We start from the raw sequence: 14,403 nt of genomic DNA on the forward strand, positions 1-14,403 counted from the left end.
GGGCCTTGGTCGGTGCAGGCTTTTGTTCCAGCCTAGCACTAAAACTCTAGGCTGAAGCGATTCAACTGAGCAGCTGGTGAAACCTTACCTGCTGTATCAGGTACATTGTACGGTGGCTAGGTTTGGACAAAATACCCACACAAACTACACACCACATATGAATTGTAACTACATATTGTACTGTACCTGTCATTCCCAGCAGGTGTCACTATTGGCAGCTGCTATTTACCATTTACTGTAATGCCCTACCAGCTGCATTCCCTCATAATCACAATTCAGTTAAAAATGTCCATGATCACATCAAAGATGTCTTCTCTGACACCAATTGAGTAATAGTAGCACTACCAGAGTAGTATAACTACTGTATCACAGATGAGGGCATAAAAATGGTTCCTTGCCTCTGTGTGTTACACACCGAGTGTACAGAACATTAAGAACACCTTCCTAATGTTGAGTTGGTTGTCTAGGTTTTAATTCAAAGGAAAAACAAAACCCTGCAGACACTAGGACCTGCATGAATGAGTTTGACAGCCTTGATCTACACTGATTGAATTGGATTTAACAAGTGACATCAATAAGGGATCATATCTTTCACCTGCATTCACCTGGTCAGTCTGTCACAGAAAGAGCAGGTTTTCCTAATGTTTTGTCAACTCAGTGTACACCACCCCCCCCATAATTTTTGAGACAAAGGAAAGCACTAGACATAAATCATAGTCACTGTGTCCCAAACGGCACCCTATTCCTTATATAGTGCACTACTTTTGACTAGAGCGCTATAGTGCTTAATGGGGGATAGAGTGCCATTTGGGACCTTGCCTTAAGTACTGTATGAGTCAGCCGCCGTGTGAGGGGCCCAGCCAAAATCTCTGCCAAGCTGACAATAACAAAATGGCCATGCAAGCAATTACTCCAGACAGAGACTTCAGCTAAGAGGACTGAGAGAGAGAGAGAGAGAGTTGTATTGTCCTGTGTACAAGAACAGTGAAATGCCTTCATTGATTTCCCAACAATGAAGTAATCAATATCAGTAGTAATACAGCTGAAGTCGGAAGTTTACATCCACTTAGGTTGAAGTCACTAAAACTTGTTTTTCAACCACTCCACAAATTTCTTGTTAACGAACTATAGTTTTGGCAAGTCGGTTAGGACATCTACTTTGTGCATGACACAAGTCATTTCTTCAACAATTGTTTACAGACAGATTATTTCACTTATAATTCACTGTATCACAATTCCAGTGGGTCAGAAGTTTACATACACTGAGTTGACTGTGTCTTTTAACAGCTTGGAAAATTCCAGAAAATGATGTCATGGCTTTAGAAGCCTATGATAGGCTAATTGACATAATTTGAGTCAATTGGAGGTGTATCTTTGGATGTATTTCAAGGCCTACCTTCAAACTTAGAACCTCGTTGCTTGACATCATGGGAAAATCAAAAGAAATCAGCCAAGACTCTACAAGTCTGATTCATCATTGGGAGCAATTTCCAAACGCATGAAGGTACCACGTTCATCTGTACAAACAATAGTACGCAAGTGTAAACACTATGGGACCACGCAGCCATCATAGTGCTCAGGAAGGAAACACGTTCTGTCTCCTGGAGAGGAATGCACTTTGGTGCGAAAAGTGCAAATCAATCCAAGAACAACAGCAAAGGACCCTGTGAAGATGTTGGAGGAAACAGGTACAAAAGTATCTATATCCACAGTAAAATGTGTCCTATATCGACATAACCTGAAAGACCGCTCAGCAAGGAAGAAGCCACTGCTCCAAAACCGCCATAAAAAAAGCCAGACAACGGTTTGCAACTGCACATGGAGACAAAGATCATACTTTTTGGAGAAATGTACTCTGGTCTGATGAAACAAAAATAGAACTGTTTGGCAATAATGACCATCGTTATTTTTGGAGGAAAAAAGGGGGAGGCTTGCAAGCCGAAGAACACCATCCCAACAGCACAAACATTATTTTGTGGGGGTGCTTTGCTGCAGGAGGGGCTTGTGCACTTCACAAAATACATGGAGTCATGAGGAAGGAAGATGATGTGGATATTTTGAAGCATCATCTCAAAGCATCAGTCAGGAAGTTAAAGCTTGGTCGCAAATGGGTCTTCCAAATGGACAATGACCCCAAGCATACTTCCAAAGCTGTGGCAAAATGGCTTAAGGAAAACAAAGGCAATTGGAGTGGCCATCACAAAGCCCTGACCTCAAGCCTATAGAAAATCTGTGGGCAGAACTGAAAAGGCGTGTGTGAGCAAGGAGGCCTACAAACCTGACTCCGTTACACCAGCACTGTCAGGAGGAATGGGCCAAAATTCACCCAACTTATTGTGGGAAGCTTGTGGAAGGCTACCCGAAATGTTTGACTCAAGTTAAACAATTTAAAAGGCAATGCTACCAAATACTAATTGAGTGTATGTTAAACTTCTGACCCACTGGGAATGTGATGAAAGAAATAAAAGCTGAAATAAAACATTCTCTCTACTATTATTCTGACATTTCACATTCTTAAAATAAAGGGGTGATCCTAACTGACCTAAGACAGGGAATTTTTACTAGGATGAAATGTCAGGAATTATGAAAAACTGAGCTTAAATGTACTTGGCTAAGGTGTATGTATACTTCCGACTTCAACTGTACAAATAGTAAAGCAGAACAAAGAAGAACACAAGGAAGTAAGTGTGCTATATAAAGGGTCAGTTCCAGGGTCAGTGCCAATACCATATTTACAATGTGCAGGAATACTGGAGTGGTAGGGGCAGACAAGTATAGGGCTAAGGTGTGATTAGTCATCAGGATACTGTACATGATAAACAGAGCAGCATACAGTATATGATGATTGGATGTGTGTGTGTGTGTGTGTGTGTGTGTGTGTGTGTGTGTGTGTGTGTGTGTGCGCGCGCTTGCGTAGAGTCCGTATGAATGTGCTAGAGTGCCTTCGGAAACTATTCACACCCCTTGACTTTTTCCACATTTTGTTACGTTACAGCCTTATTCCAAAATAGATTAAATACAAAAAAAGACTCTGAAATCTCCATGCAATATCCCATAATGAAAAAGTAAAAATAGGTTTTTGAAATGTTTGCAAATCTAAATAAAATAACGTATTTGCAGAAGTATTCAGACCCTTTGCTATGAGAGTCGAAACTGAGCTCAAGTGCATCCTGCTTCCATTGATCATCCTTCAGACGTTTCTACAACTTCATTGGAGTCCACCTGGTGTAAATTCAATTGATTGGATATTATTTGGAAAGGCACACGCCTGTCTATTTAAAGTCCCACAGTTGGCAGTGCATGTCAGAGCAAAAACCAAGCCATGAAGGAATTTTCCGTAAATCTTTGAGACAGGATTGCGTGGAGGCACAGATCTGTGGAATGGTACCAAAACTTTGCTGCCACTACCATATTTCACCGTAGGGAAGGTGCCAGGATTCCTCCAGACGTGACGCCATGTTTCCTCCAGACATCAGACTAGAGAATCTGAGAGTCTTTAGGTGCCTTTTTGGCAAACTCCAAGCGGGTTGTTACATGTATTCAGGCAACCACACCTGCAAAGCCTGTTACACACCTTCCTAAGGTAAGTCTGAATACAAACTACTGAGAAGTGCAAAGGAAAGGCGTAATTTCCTCAATCGGACTCGGGCCCTTAGATACTTATCCAAGAAGACTCATAGCTGCCAAAGGTGTTTCTAACGTATATTGACTCGGGGAGTTGAATATGTATCAAATCAAGGTATAGTACTGTTTTTTTTATTATTTATTTTTTGGGGTTGATTTTTCTTCCACGTTTGTATTTTGTGTAGACCAATGACAACAAAGAAATCCTGATTGCATTAATTTCAATCCGACTTTGTACTGCAACAAAATTTGAGAGGGGTGAATACTTATCAAATCAAATCAAATGTATTTATATAGCCCTTCTAACATCAGCTGATATATCCAAGTGCTGTACAGAAACCCAGCCTAAAACCCCAAACAGCAAGGAATGCACGTGTAGATGCACGGTGGCTAGGAAAAACTCCCTAGAAAGGCCAAAACCTAGGAAGAAACTATGAGGCTATGAGGGGTGGCCAGTCCTCTTCTGGCTGTGCATGGTGGAGATTATAACAGAACACGGTTACGTATGGATGGAAAAAAGCTGTCCTTGAAACAGTCTTGATATGTTCGTCAAAAGAGAGATCAGGGTCCAGAGTAACACCGAGGTCCTTCACAGTTTTATTTGAGACGCCTGGACAAGCATCAAGATTAATTGTCAGATTCAACAGAATATCTCTTTGTTTCTTGGGACCTAGAACAAACATCTCTGTTTTGTCCGAGTTTAAAAGTAGAATGTTTGCAAGCATCCACTTCCTTATTCCTTCTGTCTGAATCACAGGCTTCTAGCGAGGGCAATTTTGGGGCTTCACTATGTTTCATTGAAATGTACATCTGTGTGTCATCCACATAGCAGTGAAAGTTAACATTATGTTTTCAATTGACATCCCCAAGAGGTAAAATATATAGTGAAAACAATAGTGGTCCTAAAACGGAATCCTGAGGAACAACGACATTTACAGTTGATTTGTCAGAGGACAAACCATTCACAGAGACAAATTGATATCTTTCCGACAGATAAGATCAAAACCAGGTCAGAACTTGTCCGTGTAGACCAATTAGGGTTTCCAATCTCCAAAAGAATGTGGTGATCGATGGTATCAAAAGCTGCAGAGCCTCGGTCTGACGCCATTAAAAGGTCATTTATCACCTTCACATGTGCAGTCTCAGTGCTATGATGGGGTCTAAAACTAGACGGTATCATTTCATATACATTGTTTGTCTTCAGGAAGGCAGTGAATTGCTGCGCAACAGCTTTTTCAAAATTTTTGAGAGGAATGGAAGATTCAATATAGGCCCGATAGTATTTTATATTTTCTGGGTCAACGTTTGGCTTTTTCAAGAGAGGCTTTATTACTGCCACTTTTAGTGAGTTTGGTACATCCGGTGGATAGGGAGCCGTTTATTATGTTCAACATAGGAGGGCCAAGCACAGGAAGCAGCTCTTTCAGTAGTTTAGTTCGAATAGGGTCCAGTATGCAGCTTGAAGTGTGAATAATGTGAATATTATCTGCTATTATCTGCTATGACTACAAGGTCCGATAGGAATTCAGGGAACTCAGTGAGGAACGCTGTATATGACCCACACTGTAGTAGAATAAACAACATGGAGGCCCAACAAAATCTTGGTTATCTCGCCCAAAACACTGCATGTGTGATAAAATGGTAACTTTGCCCCAAGTCTAACCCCTCAGAGACTAAGCCCTGTCTTAGCCGTTCAGGTTCTTCTAAATGGAATTGTTTTAAGAAGGTCATACCAAGGATTATTTTGCTATTTGATTTTGAAATGTAATGACCCTTTGAAGTATAAAAAAATATCAACAAATCGGCTAATAGCCTTACTGCTATTAGCCCATACAAACACATTGAATAACATATTCTCTACATGGAACAACAGATATTCCAAAAATATATCAAAAGGAAGTCTGGGGAAGGGTACCAAACATTTCTGCAGCATTTAAGGTCCCCAAGAACAGTGGCCACCATCATTCTTATATAGAAGAAGTTAAGAACCACCAAGTATCTTCCTAGAGCTGGCCGCCCGGCCAACTGAGCAATCGGTGGAGAAGGGCCTTGGTCAGGAGGTGACAAAGAACCTGATGGTCACTCTGACAGAGCTCCAAAGTTCCTCTGTGGAGATGGGAGAACCTTCCAGAGGGACAACCATCTCTGCAGCACTCCACCAATCAGGCCAGACAGAAGCCACTCCTCAGTAAAAGGCACGTCACGTCTGTAAGCGTCACCTCTGGAGGAAACCTGACATCATCCCTATGGTGAAGCATGGTGGTGGCAGCATCATGCTGTGGGGATGTTTTTCAGCGTCAGGGACTGGGCGACAATTCAGTACGGAGGGAAAGATGGAGGAAAGTACAGAGAAATCCTTGATGAAAACCTGCTCCAGAGCACTCAGGACCACAGACTTGGGTGAAGGTTCACCTTCCAACAGGACAACGACCCTAAGCAAACAGCCAAGACAACGCATGAGTGGCTGCGGGACAAGTCTCTGAATGTCCTTGAGTGGCCCAGCCAAAGCCTGGACTTGAGCCCGATCGAACATCTCTGGAGAGACCTGAAAATGGCTGTGCAGCAACGCTCCCCATCCAACCTGACAGAGCTTGAGAGGATCTGCAGAGAAGAATGGGAGAAACTCCCCAAATACACGTGTGCCAAGATTTTAGCGTCATCCCAAGAAGACTGTAACTGCTGCCAAAAGTGCTTCAACAAAGTGCTGAGTAAAGGGTCTGAATACTTGTGTAAATGTCATATTTCAGTTTTTATTTTTTATGAATTAGAAAACTTTTCTAAAAAACACATTTTTGCTTTGTCATTATGGGGTATTGTCTTTAGATTGATGAGGGCAAAAAAAAAAAACTTGATCCATTTTAGTATAAGCCTAAAACATAACAGAAATGTGGAAAGTCAAGGGGTCTGAATACTGTCCAAAAGCACTGTACATATCCATGGTGCAATCAAATTTAGAACCCCCCTCCCCATTATAAGCTCCCTAGTAATGCTTAAGGATTTAGTAAGACTTTACACATGACTTTACTGACCAAATGAACTGGTGCAACACAACTGCGGTGTAGGATGGGAACCTACAGTGTTATATTATAAACACAGGGTAGCCTAGTGGTGAGAGCGTTGGACTAGTAACCGAAAGGTTGCAAGTTTAAATCCCCGAGCTGACAAGGTACAAATCTGTCGTTCTGCCCCTGAACAGGCAGTTAACCCACCGTTCCTAGGCCGTCGTTGAAAATAAGAATTTGTTCTTAACTGACTTGCCTGGTAAAAAAAAATATCATAAACTATTACCCAGCCGATAAGCTTCGTCCTCCATCAGAACTTGTTTTGATGTTTCTTGCAGACGAAAAACAGAGAAAACAAGTGATGCTCTATGAGCTGTGAGAACACATCTCCCTCACTCATCAGACAGCCTATATGACCTTTCGCAGGGTGAGAAGTTTTATTTTTCCTTTTCCTCTTCCAAATCACCAATCCCATGCTGGGTGGACTGTTGTTATCGCGATAATCGTCCAAGCAAGGGCAGATTGGGAAGTCCAGGAGGACACGTGTTTTTAACGCCTCTCAAAGGCTTCCCATTGTGATGAAACGGGGTCGGGTCCTTTTAGGGCACGTTGCAGGAACAGGCATTCGAATAATGGAACTGTTTGATCATTTTCTAGTGAGAAGGTCAACCGTACAGCGCGACACATCCGATTCTGTATAGGGTAAACATGGGATGTGTGTATGCCTCTTCTTCTCCTTTTCTCGTCTTCCTCACACAGACCAGATCTCAAGACTCTTTGCCTCGGATGAAGGGTTGAGAAACAAATCTGAAAAATGTGTGCGTGCATGTGCTCTTCCTGTTGCACCTCCAGATGACTAATCCAACTGAGGTGTGTGTGAGCGATGAATCTCTCTGGGCATAAACACAAAGCACTCAGCATGACAAAGCCATGCTTCAAGTCACACTCTGTTACCCTATCTGTCTCTCCCACTCTCCCCCTGGTTCTGCCATAAATAAACTCAGCAAAAAAAGGAAACGCCCTCTCACTGTCAACTGCGTTTATTTTCAGCAAACATCACATGTGTAAATATTTGTATGAACGTAACAAGATCCAACAACTGAGACATAAACAGAACAAGTTCCACAGACATGTGACTAACAGAAATGAAATAATGTGTCCCTGAACAAACGGGGGGTCAAAATCAAAAGTAACCGTCAGTATCAGCTGCATTAAGTACTGCAGTGCGTCTCCTCCTCATGGACTGCACAAGGTTTGCTGTGAGATGTTACCCCACTCTTACACCAAGACACCTGCAAGTTCCCGGACATTTCTGGGGGGACTGGCCCTAGCCCTCACCCTCTGATTCAACAGATCCCAGACGTGCTCAATGGGATTGAGATCCGGGCTCTTTGCTGGCCATGGCAGAACACTGACATTCCTGTCTTGCAGGAAATCCCGCACAGAACGAGTAGTATGGCTGGTGGCATTGTCATGCTGGAGGGTCATGTCAGGATGAGCCTGCAGGAAGGGTACCACATGAGAGAGGAAGATGTGTCTTCCCTGTAACGCACAGCATTGAGATTGCCTGCAATGACAACAAGCTCTGTCCAATGATGCTGTGACACTGCCCCAGACCATGACAGACCCTTCACCTCCAAATCGATCCCGCTCCAGAGTACAGGCCTCGGTGTAACGCTCATTCCTTCGATGATAAACGCGAATCCGACCATCACCCCTGGTGAGACAAAACAGCGACTCGTCAGTGTGCCAGTCCTGTCTGGACGAGCGACGGTGGGTTTGTGGCCATAGGCGACGTTGTTGCCGATGATGTCTGGTGAGGATCTGCCTAACAACAGGCCTATAAGCCCTCAGTCCAGCCTCTCTCAGCTTATTGCGGACAGTCTGAGCACTGATGGAGGGATTGTGCGTTCCTGGTGTAACTCAGGCAGTTGTTGTTGCCATCCTGTACCTGTCCCACAGGTGAGATGTTCAGATGTACCGATTTTGAATCTCCAAGTCTCTCTTACGATCTACCCAACCGTCCATGTGTCCCTGACTAAACCTGTCTGCTTCAGTTCCCTGTCTCCTCCTGCAGCAGCACCTCCACCCCCTCGGCTCATCGATGACCATCCTGACTATAACATCCGGCGGCTTTTGGATGTGCGCCGTCGAGGTTGCGGTTGGCAACTGGTGGGGATCTGCTCTGACTCCAGCACACCTGTCTCCGCCCACACAATCACACACATAGAGAGGGAGAGGGAGACAGCACTGGGGGAGTGGGGGCAGGTCAAGGAGACACCAGATGAGCACTAGAGGGCGTGGCAGCTGCAGATGGCCCATTACCCCCCTGGGGAGATAAAACCTTGACTCTTCAGTGAAGAGCACTTTTAGCCAGTCCTGTCTGGTCCAACGACGGTGGGTTTGTGCCCATAGGCGACGTTGTTGCCGGTGATGTCTGGTGAGGACCTGCCTTACAACAGGCCTACAAGCCCTCAGTCCAGCCTCTCTCAGCCTATTGCGGACAGTCTGAGCACTGATGTAGGGATTGTGCGTTCCTGGTGTAACTCAGGCAGTTGTTGTTGCCATCCTGTACCTGTCCCACAGGTGAGATGTTCAGATGTACCGATCTTGTGCAGGTGTTGTTACACGTGGTCTGCCACTGCAAGGACGATCAGTCCATCCTGTCTCCCTGTAGCGCTGTCTTTGGTGTCAGTAGATAGGCCTCTTTGGTGTCCTAAGTTTTCATAACTGTGACCTTAATTGCCTACCGTCTGTAAGCTGTTAGTGTCTTAACAACCGTTCCACAGGTGCATGTTCATTAACTGTTTATGGTTCATTGAACAAGCATTGGGAACAGTGTTTAAATCCTTTACAATGAAGATCTGTGAAGTTATTTGCATTTTTAAGAATTATCTTTGAAAGACAGGGCACTGAAAAGGGGACATTTCTTTTTTTGCTGAGTGTATATATCTCGTGAAATTTAAGCAAATGTTCACAAAATTATATCATTCGGTAACCTGCTTGAAGGATTTTTTTGTCTTGGCTGTTTTCAATGTCGGCCAGGTTCTGATTTAGTTGTGGTTCATTTGGTCTCTAAAAGAAAGTGGAGACTCACTTTGTTAGAATAGAGAGTGGAGAGAACATTTGGGAGATGTGTTAGCTTTTTTGCACAAAGTACATTGAAGAACACAGGTGGAATTTCCTTTCTCATCTCGTGCTATTCCCTCTTTTCCTTCTTCACATTGTTATTCACTGACACCCTCTCCTTCTCTTACTTAATCTCTCCTTTTCCCCCTTCCTCTCTCTCTCATCTCTTCCCCCGCTATCCTTCTCTTCCTCTCTCTCCTTGGCACGGACCTAAAGTCCATTCTCTCCCTTATTATTCTTACTTGGCATGGCCGGACTGGCTGGTGCCAGTGCTTGACCCCGTCTGTCCAGTCACAGGCAGTAATCATTTCATAAGCACCATTTAATCCAAACATAACCATATTTCAGATTCTATTTTCACCCCGGTTATTTCCTCTAACAAATATGTGCTGAGAGGCAATCTAAACTCAAGTGTTTATACCGTGTGTGTTTATGTGTGTGCGAATGTGTGTGTGTGTGTGTGTGTGTGCATACTGCTTTATTACAGCAATCAGTTTGAAACTAGTTTGTAATGGGTCCACTCTTGGCAGGGGACACATCTCACATTCATGGCAAAGTCATACAGAGACCATCCTCTTATTGCAAACAAGTTGAGCCCAATTACTTCCGTGTGCTCCTCTCTTCTCTAATCAACACGATAGTCGGTAGTCAGAAGCACTCTATGCAAACAGAGTGTGGACAGTATCCTCATTATAAGGTGACTATGTAAGATGATTAAAACTTTCATCAGAGTTGTGTACGAGGTTATTATTTTAAGCTAAAAATGAAACGAAAAAACAAAAATGATTTAGTAAAATAATTAACAAACCCATTATCTTTGACTCCAAAACAAACTCAAATCAAATAAAAATCATCATGAATTATTTTTAGCTGAACCAAATGGGGTTTTCAAGCTTTTGGGGCGTTTTCAAGCAACTGAATCTTGCGGGTTAATGCGGCCAGGAGATGCCGATGTTTCAAAAAAGCCTGTGCATCACTACCACTTGCTAAAATGTAAAAAAAGAAAAAACGTCCAGGAGACTAACTTAATTCTTCTTACACAAAAAGCATTGGATTGATGTAAAAATGGGTGAGAGAGAGATTCGTTCCACCATATATATATTTTTGCACCAGTCTCAGCGCTATTCCTTTCAAATCCAAATCCCATTAAGATGAATCCCAAATGCGCAAAGAGTCTGGTGGACCAACATGTCAAATTTTGCCTTTATTAGCCAATATAGAAAGACCGGGAGAAACTTCCAGCGCATTGGCTTAATTAGCTTAATCTACCAACTACTTTCCCCCCTAACCCTCCCCGTTATGCTAGCAGACTACAAGCACAGAGCCACACCTCTTAGTTGTGTGATTTGATGACGACAAATACTTCACTCAAGGTCAATCCCATAGAGTCCTCTCGTCAGCCCCACGAAGGCTAACTTTGAATCGTTGATGCGCTGTGAGCAATCGCCCGAGGACGAGGTTACGGTAAGATTGTCTTTATAATTTCAACATAACCTAACCTTAGCTCTCAAGAACCCAAGGACAGACAGCCATAGGGCTCTCATTTGAACAATTGACCACAGCGGGGGGCCATCCTGTACAACTGTACAGACGCTGTGCCCACAAGTTGATAATCACTGTGTTCAATACGGAAACCTCAGAAACTCTCCTTTCATATCACCCCCCTTTACATACACAAAAGGTATGTAAAGTCATTTTGGATGACAATCAAGTTGGTGTAGAAGGTTTCCAAAACCGCATCGCAATCAGGGGTCAATTGTTTCTAGATAGAGCATTCACACTTGAACAAATCACTTCAGCTACTGAAACTAAACTGAATTCAAAACCAAATCAAAAAAACTCATTGAAATTAAAAACAAATATAAACACACACAACTGTAAAAATTTTGGTTGTGTACATTCTTGAACCCCCTACATTAATAACGACGTCAATCGTCATCGAAAACCCAAACACTTAATCGAGCGACCAATTCAGACAAGCAGACGTGACTATTTATTTTGGATCGCTGAGATTTTTGAAATGCAAAAGAAGAACCAGACATTATATTTATTTCCACACTACAACAACATTTGGTGAAGAGTAGTCACTTCTTTATTTTTTTACATGCATTTTCTTTCTCTCTCTTTTTATTTTTAACGACGACCAAAATACAATGTTTATGTGCACCCTGCCATTTGAGGGTTTTACAGTTCAATATTGTGTTTATTTCAGTTTTGTCCGTCTCAGAAATGCACAGATTGTTTTAAACGTCAATGTTTTCATCAGTCAGTGGCTTAATCCTCTTTAATACAACAATAACAACTTAATCCCTTCAATTGTCCTCTACCTGTACACAATTAGCCAGTAATTGAAGTATTTTAAAAGTCTCCTATTGGTTGTCTGTGTGTCCCGTTGCCCTCTTTCTTGGCGTGTGATAGGTCGATGTCACATCCATGTGTGGAGTGTTGCAATTCTTGTCTCCTATTGGTTGACCTTGCGTTCGTTGCTCTCTTTTGATAAGTCCAGACCCGGTGAGGAGCTCGACAGACATATCCGACATCCCATAATCATCATAAACGCTCTACGGAAGGATCTATTGAAGAACCCATACAAGAATGGGTTAAGCGAAGAGTTAACGTACCCCAGCCACAGGAAAAACTCCCACACCTCCACCGCTGTGCTGTAGTCGATGAAAGGATCCACGATGTTGACAGTGAAGAAGGGAAGCCAGAAGAGGAGAAAGACCCCCATGATGATCCCCAGGGTCTTAGCCGCCTTCCTCTCCCTCCTCATGGCGTTGCGGTGCCTCTGCTTCTTGCTGGAGTCCTTGCCCACGCCGGCCGAAAACTGGCTCTCCATGGCGCTGATCTGCATGGCCTGCCGCTTGGCCGCCTTGTAGATCTTCCAGTAGGCCGCTAGCATGATGCCCATGGGCAGGTAGAAGGCCACCAGGGAGGCCATGACGGCGTAGACGCGGTTGACCAGGAAGACGCAGGCGTCCTCGGGCGGCATGGGCACCATGTCCACCCCAGCCTTGTGGAGGCCCAGCATGATGGGGCCGAAGGAGATGAGCAACGGGACGGCCCAACAGACCACGATCAGGAAGGCTACTCGGCCCTGGGACATTTTCAGGTGGTAGACCAAGGGGTTACACACAGCGTAGTAGCGGTCGAAGGCGATGCAGCTGAGGTGGAAGATGGATGCGGTGCACAGCATGACGTCCAGGCTGGAGTGGACCCGGCAGAAGAGGGCGCCGAAGAGCCAGCAGCCCTCCACGGTGCGCACCATGCTGTAGGGCATGACCACCAACCCCACCAGGCAGTCGGCCACCGCCAAGGACATGACGAACGAATTGGTGGGCGACTGCAGCTGCTTGTAGTACGCGATGGCCAGGACCACCAGGAAGTTACCCACAACCGTGCACACGATGCCCGCTGTAAAGAAGGCATACAGGATCACCCGGGATGCCTGGTGCCTTGACGACGTAGCGCAGAATTCCTCCAGGTCACCTTGGAGAGAAGAAAGGTTGGCATCATCATCCAGATCCTCTGGCCATCCCAAACTGGTATTATCCATGGCTTGGTCTTGTTCTGTCAAAAACACACAACATCCATATTGTTAATCAACGTTTTGGCATGATTTAGCAGTAGGTTGAGACATTTCCAAAACAGGAAATATACCCCCTGTGAGGAATCTGTGTACTCAAACAATCTTACCAATACAAACAAACCACCCATAATTCTGCTGGTTCTGCTTAATCCATCCCTCTCCAAGGCACTTCATTGTTAGTTAAACCTCAAACTGTGTGTTTTAGGCTGACACGTAGCTAAATCAGTGTTTGATGAGATCACACAGCCAGGAACCTTGGCGGAAGAAGCTAATAGTTCTAGTGCCGGTTTCGGGTTCTTATCTAGACTGCGATCTCCCTGGTGGGCTAACTGAGGAAAACCAGATGCTCTCTCGAGTTTATCTACAAGCCTCACCAGCGCAAAGGAAATCACAAATGAACGATGTTGGCAAAACTTATTAGAAACAATCAAACAGCGAGACACCTCCCAGTAAACATGCCCACAATATTCTAACGTGCCCCCGCCTCTAGCTGGGCTTGATGTAGGCTGGCCTGTGTTGGGCTGGTGTGGGATTGCCTTAGGCTAGCTCGTGCTGGGCTAGCCTAAGGGCTGGTGTGAGCTTGGTGTGGGGTTGGTGTGTGCTAGCCAGTGCTCACCTTGCCCAAAGAATACACACATGGGGCCAATGGGGTCATGTTTGCTGGGATGATGCCTGTGTGTGGCTCGGAGGTGGCCATTTTGGAAGACTGTCAAGCACAATGCAAAAGAGGGCACTTTGTTTGACCTTCCCTGGGCTCCCTCTCCCCAGTGAAACATTCAGGAATATTCCACTGTGGATACAGCTGTCATCAGTTCTGTTGGAGTGGAACTATCCAGCAGGAAACATAATCACACAGTGACAGATAGACAGGCGTACCATTTCACACCTTTCCACTGAACCCTTTGGGGACCTATTTAATCGTGGCACAAAGCAGTCTACTCCTTTCTCTCCTAAACGTAACTGATATTTGCAGGGTGTTCTGGGGATTTCCTATCTGGCAGGTTGGTAGAGTAGCTTGTTCGTGGTCGAGTATGGTGTCCATATTTCGGATAGATATAT

The 14,403-nt window shown here is 44.3% G+C and overlaps 1 protein-coding gene across 1 annotated transcript; it reads right to left on the reverse strand.

Annotated features, from left to right (window-relative positions):
• Window positions 1-11,631: 11,631 nt before the first annotated feature.
• LOC118361845 (5-hydroxytryptamine receptor 4-like) lies at window positions 11,632-13,474 on the reverse strand. The gene has a single exon (XM_035742058.2). The coding sequence runs from the start codon at window positions 13,309-13,311 to the stop codon at window positions 12,217-12,219; it is 1,095 nt and encodes a 364-aa protein (XP_035597951.2). The 5' UTR covers window positions 13,312-13,474; the 3' UTR covers window positions 11,632-12,216.
• Between the last annotated feature and the right edge of the window lie 929 nt (window positions 13,475-14,403).

This window comes from Oncorhynchus keta, chromosome 29, assembly GCF_023373465.1.
Source record: "Oncorhynchus keta strain PuntledgeMale-10-30-2019 chromosome 29, Oket_V2, whole genome shotgun sequence".
NCBI classification, from domain to species: domain Eukaryota; kingdom Metazoa; phylum Chordata; class Actinopteri; order Salmoniformes; family Salmonidae; genus Oncorhynchus; species Oncorhynchus keta.

What these genes read in the sequence shown, in the direction of transcription:
- LOC118361845 (XM_035742058.2), bottom strand. Translation starts at nt 13,311, where the DNA reads ATGGATAATACCAGTTTGGGATGGCCAGAGGATCTGGATGATGATGCC.